Source organism: Onychomys torridus, chromosome 12 (genome assembly GCF_903995425.1).
Source record: "Onychomys torridus chromosome 12, mOncTor1.1, whole genome shotgun sequence".
Taxonomy (NCBI): Eukaryota; Metazoa; Chordata; class Mammalia; order Rodentia; family Cricetidae; genus Onychomys; species Onychomys torridus.
This window is the reverse complement of record NC_050454.1, coordinates 68,820,196-68,845,810: the sequence shown is the minus strand read 5'-3', so window position 1 is coordinate 68,845,810 and position 25,615 is coordinate 68,820,196. Positions and strand designations below refer to the sequence as shown.

The following is a 25,615-nucleotide window of genomic DNA, read 5'->3' as shown; positions in this document are numbered from 1 at the left end:
ACCAGGTCCTGTAATAGTGGCATAGCATTTGCATAGGGGGCTGGGGTGGCGGGGCACTGGAGACAAGGATGGCAGAGTTGACCTGAGCCTAGCTTGAAGCTTGAGTATAGTTCTGTGGTGCTCTGCTGAGCTGTGGAGCACAGCGAGGCCTCGGCCCATCACCACCTCTCAGAATGACCCGGCTGCTTCTCTGAGGAAGTAGCTGCCCACCACCAAGTGTGCTGTTTGCTTTGCGCTCAAGCTCGGTACGCGGGGCGGACCCTGTCCTCCTCACTGCAGACTAAAGCAGTGTGGTTCCTTTCCCTGCCCTTCGGGGATGCGCGCTGATGACGTTTTCTCGGCGACGCCCCGCCTCGCAGCAGAACGGCTGAAGGAGCGCCCCGGGGCTGCCCGCGACGGCCGGAAGCGGCTACCGAGCAATCTGTTGGGCGGGGCGGGGACGGCCAAGCGCGCATGCTCTGGCGGGGCGGGGCCTCAGCGGGGCGGGGCCTCTGGGCCCTCCAGTCCGCGAGCAGCGCGGGGCCGGGGCGGGGCCGGGGCGCGCGGGAAGCGCAGGCCGGGCTGCGGGACCGCCTCGGCGCTGCGCAATGGCTGTCCCGCTGCCCGGCTACTCGCCCAGCTTCAAGAGGCCGCCCGAGATTGTGCGGCTCCGCCGGAAAAGGTCTCGGAGCCACGGCGCCGCCGTGCCCCCCGCACTGCGGGAGCCCACGCCCCGCCGCGCCGCGCTGGCGGCCGGGCTGCCCCTGCGCCCCTTCCCGACCGCGGGCGGCAGAGGCGGCGCCGCCTCTGCGGCCGGCCCCCGCAGGAACCCTTTCGCCCGCCTGGACAACCGGCCGCGGGTCGCCGACGAGGCCCGCGAGGAGCCGTCCCGTGGTCCGCAGGGAGCTCCGGACGCGGTGAGTCTCGGCGCGGGGCGGCCGGGGGTCAGCGGAGGGGATGGGCGCGAACAGCCGCGGCAGCCGGGGGTCCGGAGGTGGGGGCGGGGCCGCGAAGGCCCACGGGAAGGTAGCTGGGGAGTCCTCGGAAGACCCACCCTGCAAGGCCGGGCACTCGAAAGGACTGTGGACGCGGAGGGCTGTTGAGGATGAATGGGTCAGAATCCCTTCGGAAAGACACATCCTAATGTGTCGGTTATTAAATGTGTTGGTCTGGCCTTTCCAACCCCTTTGATTAGTCCAGCACACTGAAGTGGAACAAACGTCGGTAGTCTGTGGATTTGAGTCCCCACTCCTGCGAGACTGGTGTGCCAGGTGAGGCCCTCACCCACCGCTTAAGTTTTGAAAGGACAACTTTTTTTTTAACCTCAGCTTTTAGATTCTAATGGAGAAAATAATTTGCTGTGGGAAGAAGCGTCTCGTGAAAGAACTGTCACCGAACTGTCCCAGGTACTTTTCCCAGCTACATACAGTTGTGTATGTGGAGGTCAGTCAGTCCCTCCACCGTGTGGGTACCAGGGTTGAACTCAGGTAGTCAGTCAGTCTTGCTCAGGCAGGTAGGTGCCTCTCTCTACCTGCTGAGCCATCTTGATGACCTAGCCCAGGTAATACTTCTTAAGTATGATTATAATGTATTTTCTAAGAAACGCACTTCTCAGGAGCATTTTGCTTGAAAAATTAGTTTCAATAACAAATTTGAAGTCTGGGGCTACCTCGGTTTGTAAAAATGCTTGCCTAGTATGCAGGGGCCTCTGGGTTGGATCCCCAGCGTCACACGTAACAGGGTGAAAAGGAAGGCTTGTCAGAAGTTTGAGATCATGGTCAGGTACACAGATATTTGAGGTCTGGAACACATGAGACCCTGTCTCCAAAACGAAAGCAGACCTGTGGGGGATCATTTCCGTACAGGTATTGAGATAATAGGTGTGGGCTGTGGGGCCAAAGCCTGCCCGATGCTCCCTTCCTGCGTGTGGAGCACACTGGGGCTCCACACGGTTATGACGGGTACAGTTTGCCCCGGTGGGAACAGGCTGGGAGTTGACAGGAGCCGTTCTGTCTTTCACACACAGTCTTCCGGAGGCAGCCCCCTGGCACGATATTTCACCAGGGTGTTCCTTGAGGGAATCCTCACCGTGTGGAGAATATGGCTTGAACAGCAGCCTGACAATAGTTGCCCTTCTTTTTACCACTAGACTTTCCTACCAAGGTTGCTTCACCTGAAGGAGGAGCTTGGTCGTGGTCACAGTGAATCCATAGGCTTACTGGATACTTTTTAAATACTGGGAGCATTTCTCCTCTGTGGTCTGTAGTACTAGATAGAACTGCAAAAACTAGCAAGTGAACTGGGACCCTGCAGCAGACCCCTCAACTTCAGTTAGCTAGTTCACTCCCTGGGTTCCCCCTTCCGGGCAGACGCCGAGGCTCGTTGGCTTGAGACCTCGTGGTGGCTTGGTTTGCCTTCTTGAGACTTCTCAGGTGGGATATGTTTCTAGTGGTGGGCTGCTTGTGAGTTTTGACATTTAGTGAGTCACTAGGATCTTTGTAGTAAAAGAATTTTCTGGAAGTTCTAATTTTTGTGTTCTTTGTTTTCTAAAAGAGACAGCATGTGTCATTCTCTGAATCAGATACGACTTCTTCGGAAGGTACTGAGTTACCTGCGGACTGGAGTATTAAAACCCGACTCCTTTTCACCTCTTCTCAACCCTTCTCCTGGGCAGATCACTTGAAAGCACAGGAAGAAGCCCAAGGCCTTATCCAGCACTGTAGGGCAGCAGAAGTTACTTTACCCCAGAGTATACAGGTAATGGATGCCCGAAATGAAGTGTGTGCGCGCGCATTGAGGCAGGTATATGGACAGAGGCCAAAGGCGATGATAGTTCTGTCTCCTCTTCTCTCTTTGGAACAGGGTTTCTGCGAGCCAGGAGCTCACAGTTTTTAGCTAGCCTGCTGGGCAGCAAGCCCCGGTGCTCCTCCCGTCTCTACCTCCTCAGTGCTAGGGTTACAGGTATTCACAGGAAATCCAAACTTAGGTTCTTTTAACCACTGAGCCTCACCCCACCCCATTAGTCTGTTAGTGTTTCCGACTGAGTGTAGAAGGATCTGCCTTTTCTGTCAAGCTGCTCTTCTGACGGGTGTAGACTGTAAAAGCCGACAGCCAGCTCTCCAAAGGGCCAGTCAGTCAGGGGTGCAAGACAGGCAGTGTGTTATCCAAACCATCCAAAGCTATTGAGTTACAATAGCTGATGACTTTTTACTGAGTGTTCTTACCTAGGACATACTCTGGGTTTTTTGTTTTGTTTTTGTGTGTGTGGGGGGGGGGGGGGTTGAATGTTTTTTTCCTCCAGACAAGGTCTTACTTTGTATCTCTGGCTTTCCTGGATCTCGCTCTGTAGCCCAGGCTGGCCTCGAACTCACAGAGATCTGCCTGCTCTGCCTCCCGAGTGTTGGGATTAAAGGTGTGCCACTACACCCAGCTGTGCTCTGATTCTTAACACATTGACAAATTCACAAGTTCTGGGATGCTCTCAGTGACTTAACTCCCATGAAGCAGCTCATCCACACAGACTAGGCTGTAAAGGTTTACCTGAGATAGAACTTGAGACACATTTCTCAATAAATCAAGATGACTTGTAGTTCATACTTACCCAGGTTTACTACTTTTGAGACTGTTTTCCTAGGGGTAGGATCCTCTGCCCTGGCAGTTAATTTGGTGCTCTCCTATGAGAAGAGCATGAGTACTCCCTACACGCACGTCCCTCCTCCCATCATCTGAATGCCTCAGGAAAGGCAGAGACAGAATGTCCCTTCTCTGTATATATGCTCTTTCTGAGTTCAATACACTGTTTGCTGTCCAGAAAGCAAAGGCATTTTAACCTCTGTGACAGTTGCTAATATTTCCTTATAAAAAGCATTAAAAATAATTAAGACTGAGAACTAGAAAGATGGCTCAGTGGTTAAGGGAACCTACTGCTCTTCCAGAGAACCCATCTTCAAAATGCAGGCACACATACAATGAAAAATAAAAATCTTGTCGGGCGATGGTGGCATACACATTTAATCCCAGCACTCAGGACCCAGGTGGCTCTCTGTGAGTTTGAGGCCAGCCTGGTCTACAGAGTGAGTTCCAGAACAGCCAGAGCTGTTACACAGGAAACCCTGTCTGGAAAAGCAAAATAAAAAAAATTTGGGAGGAGGGAGTGTTTGAGACAAGGTCTTTCTCTACATAGCCCTGGCTTTCCTGGGGCTCACTATAGACCCGTCTGGTTTCACAGAGATCTGCTGTCCTCCCAAGTACTGGGATTAAAGGTGTTCTGCCACTACTCCCAACTCATCTTCTAAACTACTAGATTGTATATGTCAATGGTATCAGTGTCTCCAGTGAACTTTTATCTTTCTAATGAGTAAATACCCACTCTCCCCGCTGGAATTTAGGATCCCAAACTCTGCACTGAGCTGCGTTGTGCCTTCCAGCAGACTCTTGTCTACTGGCTCCACCCTGCCTTTTCATGGCTGCCACTGTTCCCTCGAATTGGAGCCGATAGGAAAATGGCAGGAACGTCAAGCCCATGGTCACACGATGAGACTCTGCAGCATACTTTAATGAGTGACTGGTAAGATCAGCGGAAGTGTGCATGCATTCCAGAGGATTCTCTAGGATTTGGGTGATATGGAAAAGACTAATGGTAGATGGTTCTGTGTGTTTCTGGACTTTGTCAGACACTGTCATTAATGGATTTAATCCATTCACCTTTTTCCCCAACTTCATCACTATCAAATGTCTAATGTCTGTAATGGATAAATAGATAAGCCTAAGCCTTCAGTGTTGCTTCCTGTCAGTTAGTGGCTTTTTTCATCTGAAGTTGCTCAGAGTTTGTAACTAGTTACCAGTTTGCTTGAAAGAACACGTGGTTCCATCCACACAGTGCTGAAGAGTCATCAGCAGGTGCTCTTAACAGTTGCAATCCTCTTAAGCAAGTCTCACAGCTGCAGAAACTCGATTCAGTATTCAAAAAGTTTGGTAGGCTTTTATCTACTTGTCAGGCTAAATTATGCAGAATTAAGTTTAAGATATTTTAACACCTGAAAATTTTCTTTTGTTTCAAAGGTCTGTGAGTTTTACTTCCTTGTATAATCTGTTGAAGGCAAAGCTTTGCCCCTTTTTCTACGTTTGTACCTACCAGTTTACTGTCCTGTTCCGGGCAGCAGGATTAGCAGGAAGTAACGTGGTCACGGCGCTCATATCTCCTACAACTAGGGGTTTAAGAGAAGCTATGAAAAATGAAGGTAATGGTTCAGGGTTAAAGTGGAGCATCACTCTTGCCTCAAATGCTGAACTTTTGGGTCTGGAGAGATAGCTGCTCTTACAAAATACCTGGGATCGATTCCTAGCACCCACATGGTGGCCAAAACCTATCTGTAACTCCAGGTCCAGGGGATCCAGTGCTCTCTGCTGGCCTCTAAGCACCAGGCACACAGGGGTACGAAGACATATGCACCCATACACATTAGATAAGATAGATTGATTTGTTTTTTTCAAGACAGGGTTTTTCTGTGTAGTTTTGGTGCCTGTCCTGAAACTCACTCTGTAGACCAGGCTGGAACTCACAGAGATCCGCCTGGCTCTGCCTCCCGGAGTGCTGGGATTAAAGGCATGCGCCACCGCTGCCTGGCAAAATAAGGTATTTTAAAAATACTTTGAATTGTCTCTTACTAATTGGTTATCAACATTATTTTAAGAGATGTAGTGCATTTTTTTCAGAGTTATTTTTTTCTTTCTTCCTGTTGGTAAAAGTGTCTCTTAAATGTAGCTGGGAGTTGATTATGTCCTTTTTTCTTTGTTTTGGTTTTTCAAGACAGGGTTTCTCTGTAGCTTTGGTGCCTGTCCTGGACTAGCTCAATAGACCAGGCTGGCCTTGAACTCACAGAGATACACCTGCCTCTGCCTCCCGAGTGCTGGGATTACAGGCGTGCACATTCCTTTTCTTACCTCTGAAGTAAAGTTGCTATCTTACTGAATATATTTTGCTTTTTAAAACATTTTTACATTTATGTATTATTTTGTATGCATGTGTGTGTTTCTGTGGGCACACACACACACCATGTCACACATGTGGAGGTTAGAGTAACAGTCATTTCTGCCACCATGGGAGTTCCAGGACATAAACTCAGGTGTCATAAGACTTGGCAGAACCATCTCACCAGTTCTAGATTCTCTGAGAGTTCACATTATCTAACCTCCTCCTTTAATAGTTGTAAAGCTGGATTAGCCCATCAGCTATTGGGTCAGCAGAGGGAGGGAAGGGTAGAGACAAGTCCCTTTAATAGAAAACCTCATCTGGATACCCCATTAGTGGGACACTGGTTAATTGAAGAAAGCGGAGTTAGTTTTTCTTTTCTGATGCAGGTATTGAATTTTCTTTGCCTTTGCTAGAAGAAAGTGGCTATAAGAAGAAAGTACGTGAAGCAGACCTGGAGCATGAGGAGTATGTGATCACGTAACCTTTTACATTTTCACTAATTTCTGAGTTCCCAAAAGCACCCACTCTGGAAATGTATGCCTCTAACCAGCAATTTCCTAGGGAGCAAGCGGCCAGTGATGAGGATGAAGAGGAGAGCTTTTCTTGGCTTGAAGAGATAGGTGTGCAAGATCAAATTAAAAAGCCGGACATGATTTCTATCAAGCTGTATCCTTTCTGTTGTTAAGAACCTCAGAGGAGTTACTGGTTTAACACTGAAGTAAAGCCAGTCCATGTTGGTCATGTACAAAGTTTTTGTTGGTTTTTATCTGCCACATTCAGATGGCCAGCATTTCATTCAGACTTGAGAAATGGTACAAGGAGCCCCGGGCATCTGGAATCCAGGCAGCTGTCTGCATTGGTGTGGGGTTTTATTTTTTTTGATGTTTTGGTGTTTTGCTCTTTCCTTGATTGTCACTTTTGAGACTGAGAGAAAAGCATGAAGTCCAAGTGGATCACAGGCCCGAGTCTGTTGTGCTGGTGAAAGGACTCGGCACTCTCACATTGCTCAACTTTCTGATCAACTGCAAGAGCTTAGTTGCCACCTCGGGCGCACAGGCAGGCCTCCCTCCAACCCTTTTATCCCCAGTAGCCTTTCGAGGTGCCTCAATGCAAATGCTGAAGGTGAGCAAACGCCTCCTCCTCCTGCAGTTCAGTTCTTAGTGTGGAGTTCCGGTCTCTAAAGGGGCACTCTGGACTTCTGTTCTTGGTTTGTGTTTAGAAAGACCAGGCGCTTTGTGTGGCTCTGGCTCTCTTGGAACTGGCTGCATAGACCACTCTGGTCTCAAACCCACAGAGATCCCCCTGCCTCTGCCTCCTGAGTGCTGGGATTAAAGGCGTGTACCACCATGCCTAGCTCAAATTTTCAATTTTTAAAAAAATAATTTTAGGTAGGGCCTGGAGAGATGGCTCAGTGTTCAAGAGCACTTGCTGCTCTTGCAGAGGACCCAAGTTCACTTCCCAGCACCAACATGGTGGCTCTCAGCCATTAGTAAGTCCAGTTCCAAGGGATCTGATGGCCTTCTTACTCCTACAGGTATCAGGCACAACGTGATGGCCACACCTTTAATCCCAGTACTTGGGAGGCAGAGGCAAACAGATCTCGATGAGTTTGGAGATAGCCAAGGCTACATGGTGAGACTCTGTCTCAAAAAAAAAAAAAAAAAAAGTATGCACACACACACACTCACTCACTCACTCACTCACACTCTTTGAAAATGTCTAATTGTTCTGCCATGCTATGCACTAAGATTGAACCAGGAGTTTGGGGCATATTGGCAAACATTGTGTGTGAGCTACATTCCCAGTAGTTTTGTTTTCGCTTTCTCCATTAAAAATAAAAATTACTTAAGAAGTACTGTGGTGGCAGGGTGACCAGGAATTTAAGGTCCTCCTGCACTACATGACCTGTCTCAGAATGTGTGTGTGTTTTACATATATACATGAAAACAGAGGGATTATGTCAGCTCCCTTTTACTTGTTTGCCTCTAAGACAGGGTCCCATAAGCCTCAACCTCACTGTAGTGGAGGATGACCCTGAATTCTGGACCCTCCTGCTACCACCTCCCAAGTGCCAGATTACAGGCATGAGCCACTGTGCTCAGTGACTTTTGTGATTTTTTTTTTCCCCCATACTGGATAAACTAATTGGCAACAAAACATTTTGGTGTTCACATCCTCCCTTGTCATTTAAGAAAGTTCTTTAATCCCATCTTATGTGCCAATGTAATCACATAGCCAAAAATAGTGACCAATCTCAAAAATGGGGAAATTGAAGGAACATGTTAAGTGTTATGTTGTAGTCTCAGGAAACAAAAGTAGTTCCTGTTTCTTTTTTTTTTTTTTTTTTTTTTTCCTTTTTTTGAGCTGAGGATCGAACCCAGGGCCTTGCGCTTGCTAGGCAAACACTGAGCTAAATCTCCAACCCAGTTCCTGCTTCTTATCAGAAGAAATCCCAAATAAAAATCCACTGAACACATCTTCAGCTAAGGGATAAAATGAGGTATGATCCTAATTGTCTTTTTCTTTAAATTTTCTGAAGGCACGAAGCATTAATGTAAAGACACACGCTCTTTCTGGATACAGAGATCAGTTTAGTTTAGAGATCACAGGTCCCATCATGCCTCATGCTCTGCATTCTGTGACCATGCTACTCCGATCTTCACAGAGAGGGTCATTCTCTGCTGGGATGTATGCACATGAGCCTACTGCTGTATTCAATGTCTGCCTGCCACAGGATAAAGACCTACATAGAGTAAGTAGACTCAGTTGTAGCTTGTATCCTCTTGCTGGGAAAAAGGTCACTTATGATAGACCAAATTTGTATCAAGTTAGAAAGCCAATCAGGAATTCAGGCAATAGTAAAAACTTCCAAAATCTAAAAAGTACTTAATGCCCTCACAACTGGTTTAGTAATCCCTGATTCCTCTGTAGCTTATGGAAACACGGTTTACTATAGCTGGTTTTGGTTTTTGTTGTTGTTTTTTGTATGTGTGTGCTATCTGCAGTTTTCCGTGGGTTTGGGCACACCAGTGAGGAGTGCTCACACACAGGGCAGCCTGAGGTCATCGACCTGTGCTGCACTCCTCTTCCTCTTATTCAAGGCAGGATCATTTCATCAAACCAGCTACACTAACATGGCTAGTCTTACCAGCTGGCTTGCTGCAAACTCCATCTTCAGAGGCTGGCATTTATGTAGGTTCTAGATACCCATCCCTGGTCATCACACTTGCATAGCAAGTGCGTAAATACTGAGCTCCCAGCCCTGTGTAACTAATTTCCTTTGAAGTCTAGACATCAATTTAAGGTTTTTGTTTTGTTTTGTTTTTTTTAAGATTTATGGTTTTTGTTTTGTTTTTGTTTTTGTTTTTGTTTTTATGAATAGTGTTCTGCTTTTGTCTATGTGGACCACAAGAGGGCACCAGATCTCAATATAGATGGTTGTGAGCCACCATGTGGTTGCTGGGAATTGAACTCAGGTCCTCTGGGAGAGTAGCCAATGCCCTTAACCTCTGAGCCATCTGTCCAGCCCAGTTTAACAGTTAATTGACCTGGTACCTGTCACACTGTCACATTTAATAGTCTAGTAAAATAGAATTCTGTTAGTTTTTTCAAACTATAGAAATTGTTAGGATCAACTTGTAGCCTGATTTTATTAAGTGAATGAGCCATTTATTTGCCTGTCGTTATGGTGATTATTAAAAACTCAAGTGTTAGCTGGGCGGTGGTGGCACATGCCTTTAATCCCAGCACTCGGGAGGCAGAGCCAGGCGAATCTCTGAGTTCAAGGACAACCTGGTCTCCAAAGCAAGTTCCAGGAAAGGTGCAAAGCTACATGGAGAAACCCTATCTCGGGGGGGGGGGGGGGGGGGGGGACCTAAAATCAGTGTTCAAGAACTAATGTGTCTATGGATGTGGATTTGTATTTCTGCAGAAAGTTGCTCATAAGGACCTTGTTAATTGTGGGCTGCACCCCAAAACCCTGGAGCAGCTCAGTCAAATACCATTGCTGGGGAAGTCATCCTTACGGAATGTGGAAATGAGTGACTACATCTTTAATTGGAGATCCTGAACACCAAAGTAAGCCTAAAGGGAAACTGAGGAAAAGCTTCCTAGCAAGGAAGGAAACTGACAATTCTTAGGCCTCTGCCTCTTAAAAGTTCAAAATATTTTGGAAGAATATATTTTAAAATACTGAAATGTTTCTAAACGTGAACTTTTATTACATGCATTAGCATTAGGTTTAAAAATCAACATTTTGCTTTTATTATTTTCATAAATTTTTCAGATCTGAAGATGGAAGCTGTTTCCTTAAACCTCAGATAACTTGAATGAGAATTCTATATCCCTTCAACTTAATTGTAACCTGAGTAGAAAACTGAATTAAAAGTGTTTCGTTACAAATGAGAGATTGAGATTCCCTGTATATAGCATTACTTCATTGAGAGTGATGACAGGAAAGTATCTGCTGTGCCTTAGACTTGCAGCACTGAGACTGGGGAGACACTAGTGCAAGGCTGACTGCTGATGCCTCCATGCCAGCACTGTCTCCGATTCCAGTTCCTGTTCTCAGGACACTCGCTCAGATGTTCTTCTGTCAGACCGGAGGGTGTTTCATACCTAAGTGTTGGTCGGTCGTGGCAACTTAGTACCCAGTATGCTTCAGGTAGTCTGTGTGTTTGCATGTGTGTATAAAATTCAGCATTTTTAAATAAATGTGCGTAGAAGTCACAAGTATTGGGTAACAAATAATAGTACTTAGTTATATGTGTTAAAGCCAGAGAATAAGACACCACATTTATTCCAGAGAAGGTTGTATTTGGGCCTTAAGCTTTTGAAAATAAAGTTTAGAGACATAGCATATGAATACCACTGTAATACACATGAATATTCTATCAGACCCTAAAAAATTAACATAAACTTAAACTTTCTCATAGTCAACAAAATAGTGGCTAGTTGCCAATTTTTATTAGATAAGTTGGTTACAGCATTTTTATTATTTACGTCTATCTAGGTGTAGCTGAAATTCAAAATGCACATCAAAGTAAAACTATATCACAACTCAAGCCATACTAAATATGTACTTGGCCTCTGAAGTAAAATTCTAGTTGGACTTCCATTTTGACTCCCTTCTTATGACCCAAGTGACTTTAATGGGAATGCAGTATTTAGTGCTGATCATGACACAACATATCACGTTCTTTTCATAACCTCTACAAAAATTTAAGGGGAGATGGTGGCATTAGCCCTGTGGAACAGATCTTGCTTCATTACGTTAATAACACTGGCCCAGTATCTGTCCAGCAGAACCCATTGTGAAATAGTACAAGGTGCACAGCCCTTCACTGATTACAGGCAAGTGTTACAGCAGCCTAGCCATAGGAAGGGGAGTTACATCATAGTACAAAATACAGTATAAAAGCGTTATTTAACATTCCACACTGAATATTACTGATGCCTTCAAACAATTGTTCCGATGTTAGCCACTTAAACAAATACATCACTAAGGTAAACAATATAAACATACCAAAACCCTGTATGGTTAAATACAATTTCCATGGTACAAAAACCAAAGCCTGGAGATGTTTGTACAGATTGCCTTTTATACACAATGTCTTAAATTGTGAAATATTTACAACATTAAGGAGGAAATACATTGTGATGCAGAGTACAATCATCTGAAATGGTGAATATAAAACCTCAGTCTATCTACGTGAGGCACTCCTGAAGCAAGTGGCGTTAGCCATGAGGTCCTTTGGGACAAGGCCCATTGCTTGAAGAACCACAGTAGCTGCTGTGGCTTTAGCATGCTTCTTATTAGGGCTGGCAAAGCTGGGCTGGTAAGCGCTTCCATTTATCAATACCTATTCAAGAAAAACATACAATTGGGCTGGTAAGGGCTTCCATTTCTCAATACCTATTCAAGAAAAACATACAATAAGAACAGCATCAAACTTTAATATCTATTAGCTTTGTACTTTTTCAACTAAATTCTAAAAATAATTTATAAATTATAAACCCCAAATTATATAAATTAATCACAGCCCAGAAACAGTAAATGATTTAAAAAAGGAAACCGCAAAGTAAGTGCAGGTCTCCACATTTAAAAATAAAAAGCACTAATAAAAATACTAGTTAACCCCACCTTCCCCTAGAAAATACCAAATGTTAGCCAGAATTTGCCCATGCCCTCCCCTTTAATTTTCTAAAAGATCATTTATTTACACATTAAAGTACCCTTCTAAGTTTAAAAACCCATTTTACCCACACATATGCACATCTGTAACCCACCCACAGATACAGCCCAGTGGTTGTATCATACTTCTCCCTTAACCCTCTAATTAGTATGTAAGTTCATATTTACCCTAAAGAGAAAATGTTTGCGATGATCAGGGCCACTATCATGGACCAAGAGAAATTCAGGTGGTTGCCACCTTCTTTTATTACAGATTTCCATCAAGGCAGACACAGGATGTTTGCCTGTAGAGAGAAAAACAACTAGTTATATATCTACCAACTTGGCAACAACTTATGGCTTCACGGTGTGGTTGAGGCAGAAGAAATCGACAGGCTTTGTTCTCACCTGACAAGTCTTTCATTGCAGCAGAGAAGTTCCCGGACCTCTTTTGTGCTCTCTCTCCTACTGCAACAAGACCTTTAAAAAGAAAGCCACATTTATACGAGTTTTTAATTGTAATAGATGGGAAAATCACCTCCCACTGCTGAAACCTTCATGCCTTCAAATAAAATACTCAGTAGATTTATATCAAAATGGACTTTGTTTTCCCACTTCAGTATATAAATTTTTACTTTATACTCATACCAATGAAAACATACTTAAGGGTCTAGAGAAATAACTCAGTCACAAAGCACTGCCGTAATAAGCATCTGAGCCTCTCAGCCCCAGAACCCACTTTTGAAAGCAATCTGTGTTGGCACACACTTGTAACTCCAGCACTGGAGGAAACATAGACAGGTGGGGGTCCCTGGGGATTACTGGCCATCCAGCTTATCATTTGGTGGGCTCCAGGCCAGTGAGACCCTGTTTCAAAAATCAAGGAGGATGGTGTCTGAGGATATTGATCTTTAACCTCCATGTAAGTGCACACAAACACAATGTGTGAGCACCCAAGAGAAGTGTCCTCTAACTGTCACCATCTCAGTCTTTTTCCTTTCCTACACATTTAAAAAAAGGTGGCTACTAAAATGCAAGTAACCTTAAAAAGTCATCTTTTAAATTAGGTTATGAAATTAAGAGTATGATCCCCACAAAACAAAGCATACACAGTGAAAAGGAAGTGCCCTAATGATGAGATCCTTTATCATAGCAAATACTTGATTTCTTAACAAATGTAACCCCCTGTCTATGTAAGTTTACTACGTAGGAATTAGCAATGCTATAAACCCCCAAACGGTGCTTTTCCCTCTCTCCATGTGTCATTAAACAGCAAACTTTTCAGTCACTCCATTGTTAGTATGTAACATTATGTTGAGTAATTTCAATGTGGAGGCTCCCTAGAATTATACAATATTAATTGGATTCATAGACAAGTCTACTTTCCACACCCATTGAAATTTAACTCTAACTTATTGTTGAACTTCAAAATAAATCCAAAATAAATCCAGTTTCTAAAAATCAGGCCTGGTAGCACATGCCTATAATCCAAGAATGTGAGAAGTCTTTGTTTTGTTTGTTCTAAGATATGATTTCTCTGTGTGGCTTTGGCTGTCCTGGGGCTCACTATGTAGACCAGGCTGGTCACAGAAATCTGCCTGCCTCTGCCTCCAGAGTGCTTGAATAAAGGCTGTTTTTGTTGTTGTTGACAGAGTTTCTTTAAGTAGCCATGGCTGTCCTAGACCTTGCTCTGTAAACCAGGCTGGCTTCAAACTTAAGAGATCTGCCTGCCTCTGCTGGAATCAAAGGCATGCACCACCACGATTGGCCCCTATCTTTAATAAAAGATTAAGCTTACTCAAACAAGTAATATGAGCTACCAACCTGTTGTGATTCTACTTTGAATGTTACTAGCGCTAGCTATATTAACTTTAGTTACTATGTGCATATTTCTAAAAGAGCTACCAGCAATAACAATTAGGAGGAGCCCAAATAGGAGATAATGAAGAGGTAATATTGTTGACCACAGCTGATCTATGCTTTAACCCACAACACAAATACTAAGCTTTAAAAAGATAAGCAAAAATGGTTTGTGGTAGAAACTAATAGGAAATTAAGAAACTATGTAAAATGTTTAAGAAGGATGTGAGGGAAAAAAGAAAATCACACCTTAGAAATAAAGACAAAAGAGCCAAGGACAGTGATAATACGGGCCTGTAATTCAAGGTCTCATGAGACAAGGCAAGGTCACTGGAAGTTCAAGGCCAGACAAGACCCAGCAAGATCTTGTCTCAAAAGACAACCAAACAAGCCTGACAGATGGGAGGACCCTGATTCCATGCATCCCTGCAGCTCACAAACATCTGGAACTTTATAGTTCCTCTGCTGGGCTTTATGGGCACTGGGCATATATATGCTGCAAAAACATACATGCAGACCAAACATCCACATACATAAATCATTTTAAAAAATAAAACAGACAACTAAGCAAATGGACCAGGAAGATGCTTCCACAGGTAAGGGTACTTGCCATGCCATGCCTGTACCCACAAACCATAAATCAATGTAGCAAGGAAAAAAAAGGCAAGCATGTGGTGGTCTCCATTAAAAACAATTTTTTTTCTTAAATTTATTCAAAACTCACACAGGTTTTCATAACTAATGCAATGCAAGCTGTCATTTCAAAGTTCAAACTAGTATCTTCAACAATAGAAATCAGCTGCTATGTGTAAAAAAATGTGTTTAAGGTTTCTCTAGCCAAGAGCTGTTCATTATTTGTCTCCAGTTTATGGTCACTAGGACCAAAATAAGGTCAACAATAAGTTAACACGAACTCAACCTATTTGACCAGGTCTAAATTTCAGAAAGAACTTACCTTTCCGGTCTGTCTTAAAGTCGACGAGGATGGGCTCCTTATTCCCTTCTTTGTTCTTGCCTAGCCCTTCTCCTTCTCTCCAGCCCATTTTTCTCATCAAGACAGCACCCATTCCTCCAGTTACTGGGGCTGCTCTTAAGAACTGATCCTATCCAAAGAAAAAAGGGAAGAGGCCCCCATTTTACAGTTAGAACTGAACTACAAAGTGAATGGTAACTTAAGAAAAAGAAATCTTACTTTATTTCTAAATCTGAAGTAGCATTAAATTTAAATTCTTCTATGCTCAATACACTCTGTAGCATATGTTCTAATGATAATTACCAACACTTTGAAAGTCAAATGGCAATTTTAACACTCGCCCCTCGGTGCCCCCCTCCAAAAAAAAAAAACAACAAAAGAGCCACTCCTGTTTCCGTCCACTATTTAGGTTCACTGGTATCTCTTCTTAGCTTGCAAAATAAAAAGAAGGCAATGTTAAAACAGTCAATATTAGGATCTCAGGTATACCTCATTTATGAATAAAGCCTAGAAATTATTTTAAAATAGTTTGCACACTGAAGAAGCATACAGTTGTCATTGAGTTTTCTTCCCCATTCTACTATAAAGCAAGTATCAAATTTTTACTTAGAAAATCCCTATGAAAGAGTAAATTTACATGTAGTAAGTTGAAAATAAGTACATAAAATACCCTGAGTATACCAAATTTGAATTCTTCTAAACCTGGCTTGATGTTAAAAGACTTAAAAAACTCCTTAAATGTTTACATACCTAGGCCTCGGTAGCAGCAGTGTTGTGAATAGTACGGCTGGCACTGACCGGGGCAAGAAGACAGCTACAAGGATTTGGCCCTGAAACAAGTTTCCATACAGAGGGGTGAAAGTTCACAGGTTATTCTGTGAACAATCATCTCTCTTGTATCCAACCCACTGAACCATAATTTCCATCAAAGCAGCAAACCACTTAATGTCCTAAGCTGCACAATTGTGTGCATTAGCACAGTCAGCAGTCTTGGATCTTCCAGCTGAGAAATGTCCAGTGCCTCTTTAAAAAGGTATCAATGCACAATGAATTCTGCTGTTGATCTCTATGGGGTGTTTTTTTTTTTTTCCTTTTTAATTGAAGCATCTCTAAACCATGTTTTATTTCCAATTATTACGACATTTTAGGCTAATGTTCTCTGCCAAATATATACCATGTCATTACAGGGTCAAATGTTTGGTAGCTCAGCAAGCAAGTGTGCATTACTTTTCCTTCTATCAGTAAGTTAATACTTAAAAGTGATGTTTTTACACTGCAGTAAAATATATAAGCTTTGTTTCCCAGCTTTATAATTAAATGTTGGGGAGAAAACATGCCAGTGACATGTGACTAGACATTAAGTTCAACAAGGTGCTCTGATGGAAGGAGGCGGCTGTGGAGGTAAAAACATACCCCTGGTTCAGTTCCTTATTTGGTGCAGGCCATGCATTGTGGATGTATAAAGAGAAAAGTTAGCTGATGCTCGGGTACCAACTGCCTTGATGCTACACACCTAGAATGACTTTACTTACTTCCAGGTTCATCTCCCCCTCTTTTCCAGGAAACACTCCTAAAAAAAAGGGCAACTGTACAGACAGAGTACAATATAAATCCCCAAGTAGCCCAGTTTTCCAATCCTGTTTGCTATTATATTAGCGTCTACCTCTTTATCCAATGTAAAAGTCTGTCTTAATCTAGTGAGACCACAATAACCAACATTTTTATGAAATCAAATCCCAAATCATTTGAGAAAATAAAGGTCCTTAAAAATCAATTAACTTTGAAATGTTTTACTGATAAATGAGTATATCATGAAATATTCCTCTTAATCTAAAAGTATTCTGAAACAAACTAAAGAACACAGAGGGTACTGGTTGGTGTTTCCCTATGGTTTTTAATACAGGACAGTGCTGGTCCAAAAAATTCCAAATGGCCATTGCCATATTTCCCAAACAGAATTAATGGGTACAGATAGTACTTATGATAAACACCAATGACATTTTCAGTTAACGAATGACTTCTAAATGTACTGGCCTATCTATTTTAATAAAATAACGCTCCTCTAGTTTTCCTTAAGCAGATATTCTCCAGCAATTCGTTACATACGATCCTTTTCCTATGAGTGTTGATTTCTTATATAAAATAAAGCTTAGTCTGATGAACATATAACTTATCAAAATAATTTGCTTCCAGATTATATTCTACATGAAATGTACAGCAAAATCATCTCAAAGGCTCAAGCAGACATTAAGTACCTAAGTACACAGGGAGCCGCCTGACTAAGTGGAGCCTCACCTTGGAGATTCACTTAGGTTTACCTGCTCTTTATACACAAACACTGAGCAGCACATTCACAGTGGAAAACCTTCCAGAAGCTTCTACCTGGCAATGCACATGACTATTACAAGCATAAACATTCAAAAATACTTCATGTCTAACTTCCTACAATCCCAAACACTCAGCTTCAAGACCAGATGAATGAAGCAGGACGGAACGTGTGGCTCTGAAAAATTTGCTTAATGTCCAATGTCACAAAAAGTAAACCTATAATTCTCCCCACTAAGATGAGAGCTTTTTAATTATTTATACAAAGTTTTACTATATAAAATGAATCCAATCATTAAAAATACTGCTAGCTTATCCTTTTTTTTTTTTCCAAAACCAATGCCTAGGTACATACTCGTGCAACTATTTAACAGGAAAAAGGCAAGCACAATGAAGCTGTGTGATACCTTATATTAATTTGTTAATAAGAGAATCACAGGTAATACTTGCTATAAAATTGTTATGGTATTAAATGTCCAAAGCAACCAAAATTTTATTTTTTGAAAAATTCACCTCACCCATGACTAGCACTCATTCCAATTCTACAGGTAACAGGTATCCATCACATCACTGATTACCATTGTCTGAGGCTTTGATATGAACCTGTCTCCCACACCACGTGACACTCGGGAGACAGAAATTCCAAGGAATTACTTGCCCATGATCACACAAGGAGTCAGGAGTACAGCAGGACAAAGAAACCTTCCCCATCCAAGAGACCACGCAGCCTCCCAGTTCAGCACTGCTGTTGCCAGTACTCCTGAAACAAATTTCTCATCACCCATCCAACCAAACCACAGCCCTTCACCAGATGTCATGTCTTCAGAAAACCCCCTTTTAACCACCTAAGACTCCCCCATCAATGAGGTAGCCGTAGGTAGAGTTGACAAATCTCATTGCAGGAATCTGAGATTGGGTGCACCTACATCTTCGTAGCATGAGATGTCCGTCCTCTCCCTTGATTTTAGGTGTTATATATCCTGTTTTTTCATGAAGTCAGTGGTTCTCAAATTGAGCCTGTGGATCACCAGAGGCCACCAGGACCTAAATGGTGGTCCACAGATAGTTATCTCCAGCCCATCCCACCCACTTACCTCCCTTCACAACTGCCCACCCCACATTCCAGCCATCCTCCCGCCCCCTTCCACTCCCATGGCAAGTTTACCACATGCAGTATTAATTAGGGCCTCCCAACCACTTAATTGCATCTAATAGCTGACCACCATATAGGGACCTGGGGCTAGAAGTCCTAAGAGGAAGGTAGGAGCAAAGGTATTCATAAGCGGGTGCAGGCAGTACTGAGAGGACAGGACAGAGGGATGGAATATCAGGGTGGCAAAGGGCTCTTGGGGGTAGTGATCCACCAAAACTAAACCTGTAATAAAGTATCCCGTGATGAAAATGTTTGAGAACCACTGCTCTGAAATGATTAGGTTAGTAGTCCAACAGGAACTGCAGAATATTCGGAACAGCACCTGGTACAGTCAGCATTCAAAACAGTTAAGCAAAACCACCCCCACTAAAACCAACAGCAAAAAATATGAAAAACAACCACCTCCAGATATAAAGTGAGTGGCTCTTGAGCCGAATGTATGCATTTGGTATTGTGTCAGGATTTCAGCCATCTTCAATGTCCATCCTGGAGCATATACACATAGCAAACTTACTCAAGAACTTAGGTTAGTCACTTGCCTCTGCATTTTTAATGTATGATTATCAAAAAAAAATTAGCTTTGTATTTTGGATAGTCTGTGTACCTTTTTAATCCAGGCTTGGGCACCAGTGTTAGCCAGCTGCTCCTGCGTCAGGACTTGCACTCCCGTACTTCCTGTGAACTGCCCAGGGATAGAGTTCAACTGAGCCCAGGCATCAATCTGAAGAAAAAGAAGCCATCTTCATTAAGGAAAATCACTGATCTGATGAAAGTGCCACAATGGTAGTTTAATTCACTGAGGAAAAATGGTTTGGTTCCTAAAATAGCCAAATAATGATATATTTAAAGTTCAATGTTTTCCCCAAGTCTTCCAGTAAGTTTTACAGCATTCAATGAAATCTACTAATGCAGAAAAAGGTATGAAGTTCATGTCTGTGTCTAAAATTATCACTGTAATACTCATTCTTTAAAATATCAGATATATGAAAAATGTATGGCCAAAGATCTCTGCCTTTGATATTTGACCTCTCATACAAATGCCTTTAAAAATGCCATGACAGTTAGATCTTTGACTGAAATAATAATCTATATCTATCTAAGGTATAATGTAGAAAATTGTCAAAAACAGAAAAAGTAGACATTGCTCATCAACACCTACTGTACTATAAAAACAGGTGTCTTTCATATTGCATTTAATGCATATTTCATGTTGCATTTAATGCAATGTCACTTCTTACATAGATTTAGCATAAAATGAAAAGCTGTTTCCTTCCTGTTCAAAGCAGACTCTGAATTCATTGTTATTTGGGTATGAACTCCAATCCCACTTACTAGTTGTGAGTGCCAGCTGACTACTGTTGTAGCTCAGTTTGCTTAGCTGAAACATGGAGAATAATAGTACTACATGGAGTTGTTCTAGGCACTTACGTGCACATCAGACTATAAACTCTGAGAGCAGGATATATTTTCTGGTTTGTTCTCAAGAAATAGTTCTTGCCATGGTATACAGTAAACATTTTCTTAGTTATTAGGTTTAAGTCATTTTTATTTAAAGTAAGTCAGTTACTAAGACAGAACAAAGTGTAATAAGTATCAAGTATGAAACAGCATGTATATTATAGACTTTGAGTCCAGTCCCAACTAACACAACCGATGGTAATGGTTCCTCACAACCAGTGTTGTAATGACACAGCCATCTAGACAGTGAAATTCTCACTGAAAATTTGAAAAGCCACATACCCGCTCTTGAGCTCGATTTAACATGCTCATGGCTTCAAGGTCAAATGCATTCTCACTGAGTCTCTTCTGAGCAAGTGCCCGTTCACTCATTGCTGTTGAGATGTCCACAGGCTAAGAAAGAAAACATAGATAATTATCCAAAATTACCAAAGTCCCCTAATTCTCTTGGGTGCTTCTATATCTTTAGATGCTACATGTAAAAAAATAAACCACAGTCTATGTATTAAGATTCTTGGAAAATGAGAAGATTCGAAAGGCAAAGAGGGCACTCCTGGAAAATAGAAGACAATTAAGGTAAGTTAGTTATCAAGTATTCAGAGGCAGAACTCAGTCCAAATTCTGATTTCATCAGTGTATTTTCTACAGTATCAACCTAAAACTGTTGAGTTTCATTATGAACTCATTATCAGTAGCCTTTAGATAAAATAGTAGTTTTGAATGGCATTATGCTATACTCTTCTATCAGTTCACCTTACTCTACTAGATTATTAGCGTAACGTCCAGGAGTAGTAAGCAAAGTCCGTGGATAAGCAAGCAGAACACCACTAGAGTCAACATGGCACTTTACTCATCAGCAGTTTGCATAGGAGCACAGTTGGGCATGGATATGCTTTGCTCTTACAAACCCAGAATCTTAAAAAATTATATTTAGTGTATAGCTATTGTGAATGTACATACATTTATTACCACAATCTAGAAATAACACTAATTTTTTAAAGTGTTTAAATCCCCCCCCAAAAATCCTATCGTCTGCCTTTGAAAACTTAGGCTGAGGCCTCATGAGGCACTTGTAGTTCAGTGGTCAGCACATGAGGTGGATCACCAGCAGCCCAGGTCTCTTAGAGACAGTGATAGCACAGCTTCTTGTGCTAAGCAGATGACATCATTACAGCAGATTCTCAGCTGTCAGATTTAAGGGCTTAACCACAGAACGAAAACTAATATGTAACATACTAGTATTTTCCAGCTATTTTGCACAACAAAATTTTTATAAAATGTTTATCTCATAGAAGGACTTACTGTTTTCACATACATGGGTTCTGCATTGATATTGCAAACATATATCAGTAAAAAGCATTTTTTAATAAATAGAAGCTATCAATAATTTCACTGTGTACTGTGTAAAATTCTTACAAAAATAAATCTATATACCAAAGGAAGCTTCAGGAATAAGAATAATGAATGTATAACGACTAAGTGTCCTTTTCCCAACTTTAAATCCCCTTATATATTATTCTAAGTTATCTTGATTAAAATTGTCCAAGACTCCTTTGACTAAATCATTTAAAAAGAAAAAGTAGTATCCTTTTCTGGTTTATAAGGCAAAAAAAAATAAACAAAATTTGTGCCTATTAGACTACTTAATATAAATGATAGCTCTCACTTGCTTAGTTAACAGTATTATCCACGCTCTACTTATTCCTAAGGCCTACAAAAGTTACAACAGCCTATGTAAATAAAGTCATACCAGAATACTAAAGTCACCTTTTGCTTTTACTGTTGACTCCTGGGACTCAAATCTGCTCCACGTGATTCCTGGATCTTTCAATGTGAATATAGTTGTTTCAGACCAAAATTTCTATTTCCTAGGCCTACCTTGGATGTTACCTAAACTATCAAGTGGATCTTGTAGATATTTTTGTTTGTGTAGACCCACCAAACAACCAAATAAGACACATATAATCACATTAGCCTTCTTAGACTTTGGTTTCAGAGCAATTTGCAAACCTAAGTGATGGGTGCTAAGTCATAGTAAGTTTTTTTTTTCTTAAAAGACTAAATACTTAAAAAAACACTGGGGAGGGGTTGGGGATTTAGCTCAGTGGTAGAGCGCTTGCTGGGTTCGGTCCTCAGCTCTGGAAAAAAAAAAAAAACACACTGGGGAAAATGTGTCTATTCATTCCAATCAGAGCCTTCTAATTTCCAATATATAGTTCCAACTCTATAGCCATAAAAATACACCTAGCTCCAAAAAGTAAATCTAAGTAAAACAAAAAAATATAATTTATCCTTCACAGGCCTATTTACCTACCACATTTTTCTTGTAATCTTTATCAAGAAATAACCTAAATATTCTTTCTATTCCCCAAATGAAACTCCCGTAAGTCTCAGTACTTTTTCATATTAAATTTATACTACTTCATATTAAATCTATGTCTCACTATAAAAAGCATGTTTAATATAATAATCTTGATGTTTAAATAAATTACAACTATTTCCTAATACAACTGCATTTACTTTTCAACAGACTTAGCAAATAAAACAGGAAGTTTATATCAAAAATTTACTTAGGCTATTTTTAATGTGAAAATATACTCAAAATTGAGATAATCTAGATTATCTTAGGTTAGGAGGAATATAGCTCAGCTGGTTAATTCATATTATACGCTAAAACATATAAAGGGCTAAGTAGCTATAGTTCCCAAAGCATTAATATTCAAGATTCAGATCAAATGTTACATAGCCTAATTAAAACACATAAAATACAACAGGTAGCTGGGCATAGTGGCACACAGCTTTAATCTCAGCATTTAGGAGGCAGAGGCACATGGATTTGGGTTCAAGGCCAGCCTGAGCTATGTAGAAAGACCCTGTCTTGAGAATACACACACAGTTAGCACTTGGCATTTGAGAAATGTAGTGGCTGATGACTGCTTCATTGAAAAAAAATATTTTAAAAAAAAAATCTTAACCAGCCTTTCAAAAGTAAGAAATATGAGAAAGGTTCCAAGGTCTCCCTATAAACTAAGAAAGAGATTTTTGTTTTGTTTTGTTTTAAATCTGTAACACTTATCAATATCAACATGCTTTGTTTCTTTTCCACTGACACATGAACAAGTCAGTTTGCTTCCCAATATATAAAATACACAGTGACTGAGTGGTGGCACTACTATGGGTACTAGAGCAGAAATGCTGAATTCCCCTCACCTAAAAGGAAAAAAAAATGTACACATGGTATCCTCAATTACAATTCTCACATGAATTAAAAAGAAAAGAAAAGCAATCCCATTTCTTTAATCCTTACGTAAAGCAGATTACAGCTCCTCTAAAGACTGCTGACATCAGGTCACCACATTTCATGTCCCATAATCACACACAGATACATTAAGTCCCTTCTACATACTTTGTACTTCAACTCCTCCATTCACTTTACTCTCCCCTTTGTGAAGCCCAGTGATTTCTATAAACAAAAAATGTATCTTAAGAATTTTACAGAATGTCAGTGATGGATAGAAAAGCGCTAAAGGTAAGTGTGAAGGGCTAAACTGGATTATTTTCTACACAGGTTACTGCAGGTTATCTCAAAAGGCATGAAAGAAACTCTAATAAAACAGCTAGAGAAAAAAATATCCAGCCTCTAAAGCATTCATAATACTTAATAAAAATAATAAAAATGCACCAGTTTATATGAAAAACAGTGTCAACTTCAAAAAGCAAAGGCACGTTAACATAGAACATCCCTAAATCAACTTTTTCAAATGAAATATGAATATTTTTATCATACAAAATTCTATACCATAATTGAGTTACTATAAAGGGATTAATATTTTTCTCCATGTATGTAAGTACTTCAGAGAAATTCAGGGTTAACAGCCTATAAAGATCTAGAGAAAAAGAGAGTAAGTAACAAGGCTTGTACAGTCTAGTAGTATTAATTATAATTCAAGAACCTATACTTTAACCCCAGTTACAATTTCCATCCTTTTCCAAGAAGTTAGTTTTGATAAACTTCATAAACTAAGAGTTTCCAACTTCAAGAGAATTTTAGCTATTAGAATGTAGACAGGAGCCAATAGTACAAATCTAACACACTGCTTGAGACAGAAATGAAATTAGTAATGACTATCATTACACCATGTGCATGTATGTATACCTCTAATCTATCCAGGAGCCTCTGCTAACCTTGGCGACTGGCTTGTTAACATTAATTCTCCAACTTTCTTTGTTTATAAATCAGATTCACACAAGTATCGTGAAAATTCTGTAGTCACTCCTTACTGAGGATGCTGCTGGCTGGTTTCTGGGAAGGAAGACGATGCTATGGCAGAGGGGGAACACCATCTGATGAGTTGTTTTCCATAACATGGATTTACGCAGTTTCGTCCGTGTCATGTCAGCACACTCACGTGGCAAGACAGTTGTGGGATGAGGGATGACAACAAGGATATTTAGCCCTTGTGAAGATAAATTCTGTCATCTTGGCTGAAATGTTTTATGGTCAAGACTGAAGATCCATAAACTTCAGTTATATTTATTAAAATTAAAACAAAAAACAAGGATTTTGAAAACACTACCTCGCCATTTAGGAAAAAAATTTGCATTACTCTTAAAAATAAAAAATTCTCATTTGAAGCCCCACTGAAACCAGAAGGGTCAGTGCTCCTAGGATAGAACATCAACTCTACAAATATAGTAGTACCTTAGATGGTAACTAAGTAACAAGCTGAGTAGTAGTACCAGTTGTCAGCCTTTCTTAGGCATCTTTAACACTGTTTCAGAAATACATATGAAAGCAAAACAATCCTGTCCTTTCCTAAAGTTTGGCATGCTTTTCATTAGTCTACACTCTGCATCAGATCTTTAGATAAGTAGCTCAGTTCTCACTCTGCATTCATCTTCCCAGGAAACGTTACGCTTTATTCACCTGACCCACTGGTAGGGCTTTCCTTTTGGTTCAGTGTTTCCGTCTTCTCTCAACATTGCCCCCTTAATTAGAATCTAACCTCTGGCTGGAGAAGAGGCTACAGCATCACTTCCAATGTTGAGACTGAAAATGACAGTCATAAATTTTAAGTAATAATCTTTCTTGTTCAAAAAATATAATCGCCATGCACTAAGCATTTTCCCCATGATTCAGCAGAAGCTAACATCATTCTCTCAAGAAAATGTCAGAATTCTACAATATTTCTAAGTCTTTGCTACATAGGAGATTCTCTGGCTATAGTCTTCCCAACTGTTTAAATGATAATCTGTAATAAACTACTGAAAGCATATTATGTCGGGACATTAATTCTGTACAGCCCTCACCTGGTTTATATCCTACTACTACAAGAAGATTAAGTTAGCTACAAATGTCCATTAGCTCTCCCTCCTGAGATGTGGAAGTAGCCTGATTTGGGGATTAGTAGAGGAGCACTAAACTTGTTCCAAACTAGATACCCTTTTCCTCTCTGGTGATGGTTTGATTTGCTTCAGTTGTTGAACTCCATGTGAATACAGACCATCCCCTTTAACTGTAAATAGGCTGGTTAGCTGCACTGGCTAGTTACGTTCATCAGCATTATTATACAGAACTGTTCCCATTCAAAATGCCGCAGGTCAAAAAAACACAGTGAAAATGTCGCCTGTGAATATCTCTGGGGAAAAGTACTGCATGAAAAAAAAGTTTCTGATTTGAGTTCTGTTTACTTTGACTATAAACAAGATTTATTTGTAGAA

At 41.1% G+C, this 25,615-nt stretch overlaps 2 protein-coding genes across 18 annotated transcripts in view; one reads left to right on the top strand and one right to left on the bottom strand.

Moving 5' to 3' along the window:
• Positions 1-531: 531 nt before the first annotated feature.
• On the top strand, positions 532-25,615 carry Donson (DNA replication fork stabilization factor DONSON). 10 transcript variants are annotated; one of them, XM_036203536.1, is made up of 14 exons: positions 532-896; positions 1,308-1,385; positions 2,533-2,578; positions 2,654-2,736; positions 4,368-4,546; positions 5,041-5,219; positions 6,340-6,418; positions 6,515-6,619; positions 6,877-7,075; positions 8,493-8,705; positions 9,885-10,030; positions 19,054-19,354; positions 20,364-20,470; positions 24,135-25,575. In XM_036203536.1, the coding sequence occupies exons 1-11, from the start codon at positions 588-590 to the stop codon at positions 10,020-10,022; spliced, it is 1,608 nt and encodes a 535-aa protein (XP_036059429.1). In that variant the 5' UTR covers positions 532-587; the 3' UTR covers positions 10,023-10,030; positions 19,054-19,354; positions 20,364-20,470; positions 24,135-25,575. The 10 variants fall into 10 exon arrangements, with proteins under 10 accessions (XP_036059429.1, XP_036059430.1, XP_036059428.1 ...); XM_036203537.1 differs by having other exon boundaries at positions 2,533-2,736; positions 8,619-8,705; positions 24,135-25,615; XM_036203535.1 differs by having other exon boundaries at positions 2,533-2,736; positions 6,367-6,418; positions 24,135-25,573.
• The window catches only part of Son (SON DNA and RNA binding protein), a 33,416-nt gene continuing 18,522 nt past the window's right edge, over positions 10,722-25,615 (bottom strand). Inside the window, exons 7-12 of one of the 8 annotated variants that reach the window (XM_036203520.1) lie at positions 20,177-20,287; positions 19,041-19,157; positions 14,941-15,088; positions 12,534-12,605; positions 12,315-12,430; positions 10,722-11,867 (exon numbers count right to left, since the gene is read on the bottom strand). In XM_036203520.1, the coding sequence (XP_036059413.1) occupies positions 11,808-11,867; positions 12,315-12,430; positions 12,534-12,605; positions 14,941-15,088; positions 19,041-19,157; positions 20,177-20,287 (624 nt within the window). In that variant the 3' untranslated portion in view covers positions 10,722-11,807. Of the gene's footprint in view, positions 11,868-12,314; positions 12,431-12,533; positions 12,606-14,940; positions 15,789-17,578; positions 18,923-19,040; positions 19,158-20,176; positions 20,288-25,615 lie in introns of those variants that run through there. The other 7 variants (XM_036203519.1, XM_036203524.1, XR_004946312.1 and 4 more) reach the window with 7 other exon arrangements.

What these genes read in the sequence shown, in the direction of transcription:
- Donson (XM_036203529.1), top strand. Translation starts at nt 588, where the DNA reads ATGGCTGTCCCGCTGCCCGGCTACTCGCCCAGCTTCAAGAGGCCGCCC. An exon ending in CTGTCACCGAACTGTCCCAG is followed by an intron (nt 1,386 to 2,532) that starts GTACTTTTCCCA and finishes GTTTTCTAAAAG; the next exon opens with AGACAGCATGTGTCATTCTC. An exon ending in AGAAGCTATGAAAAATGAAG is followed by an intron (nt 5,220 to 6,339) that starts GTAATGGTTCAG and finishes TTTCTGATGCAG; the next exon opens with GTATTGAATTTTCTTTGCCT.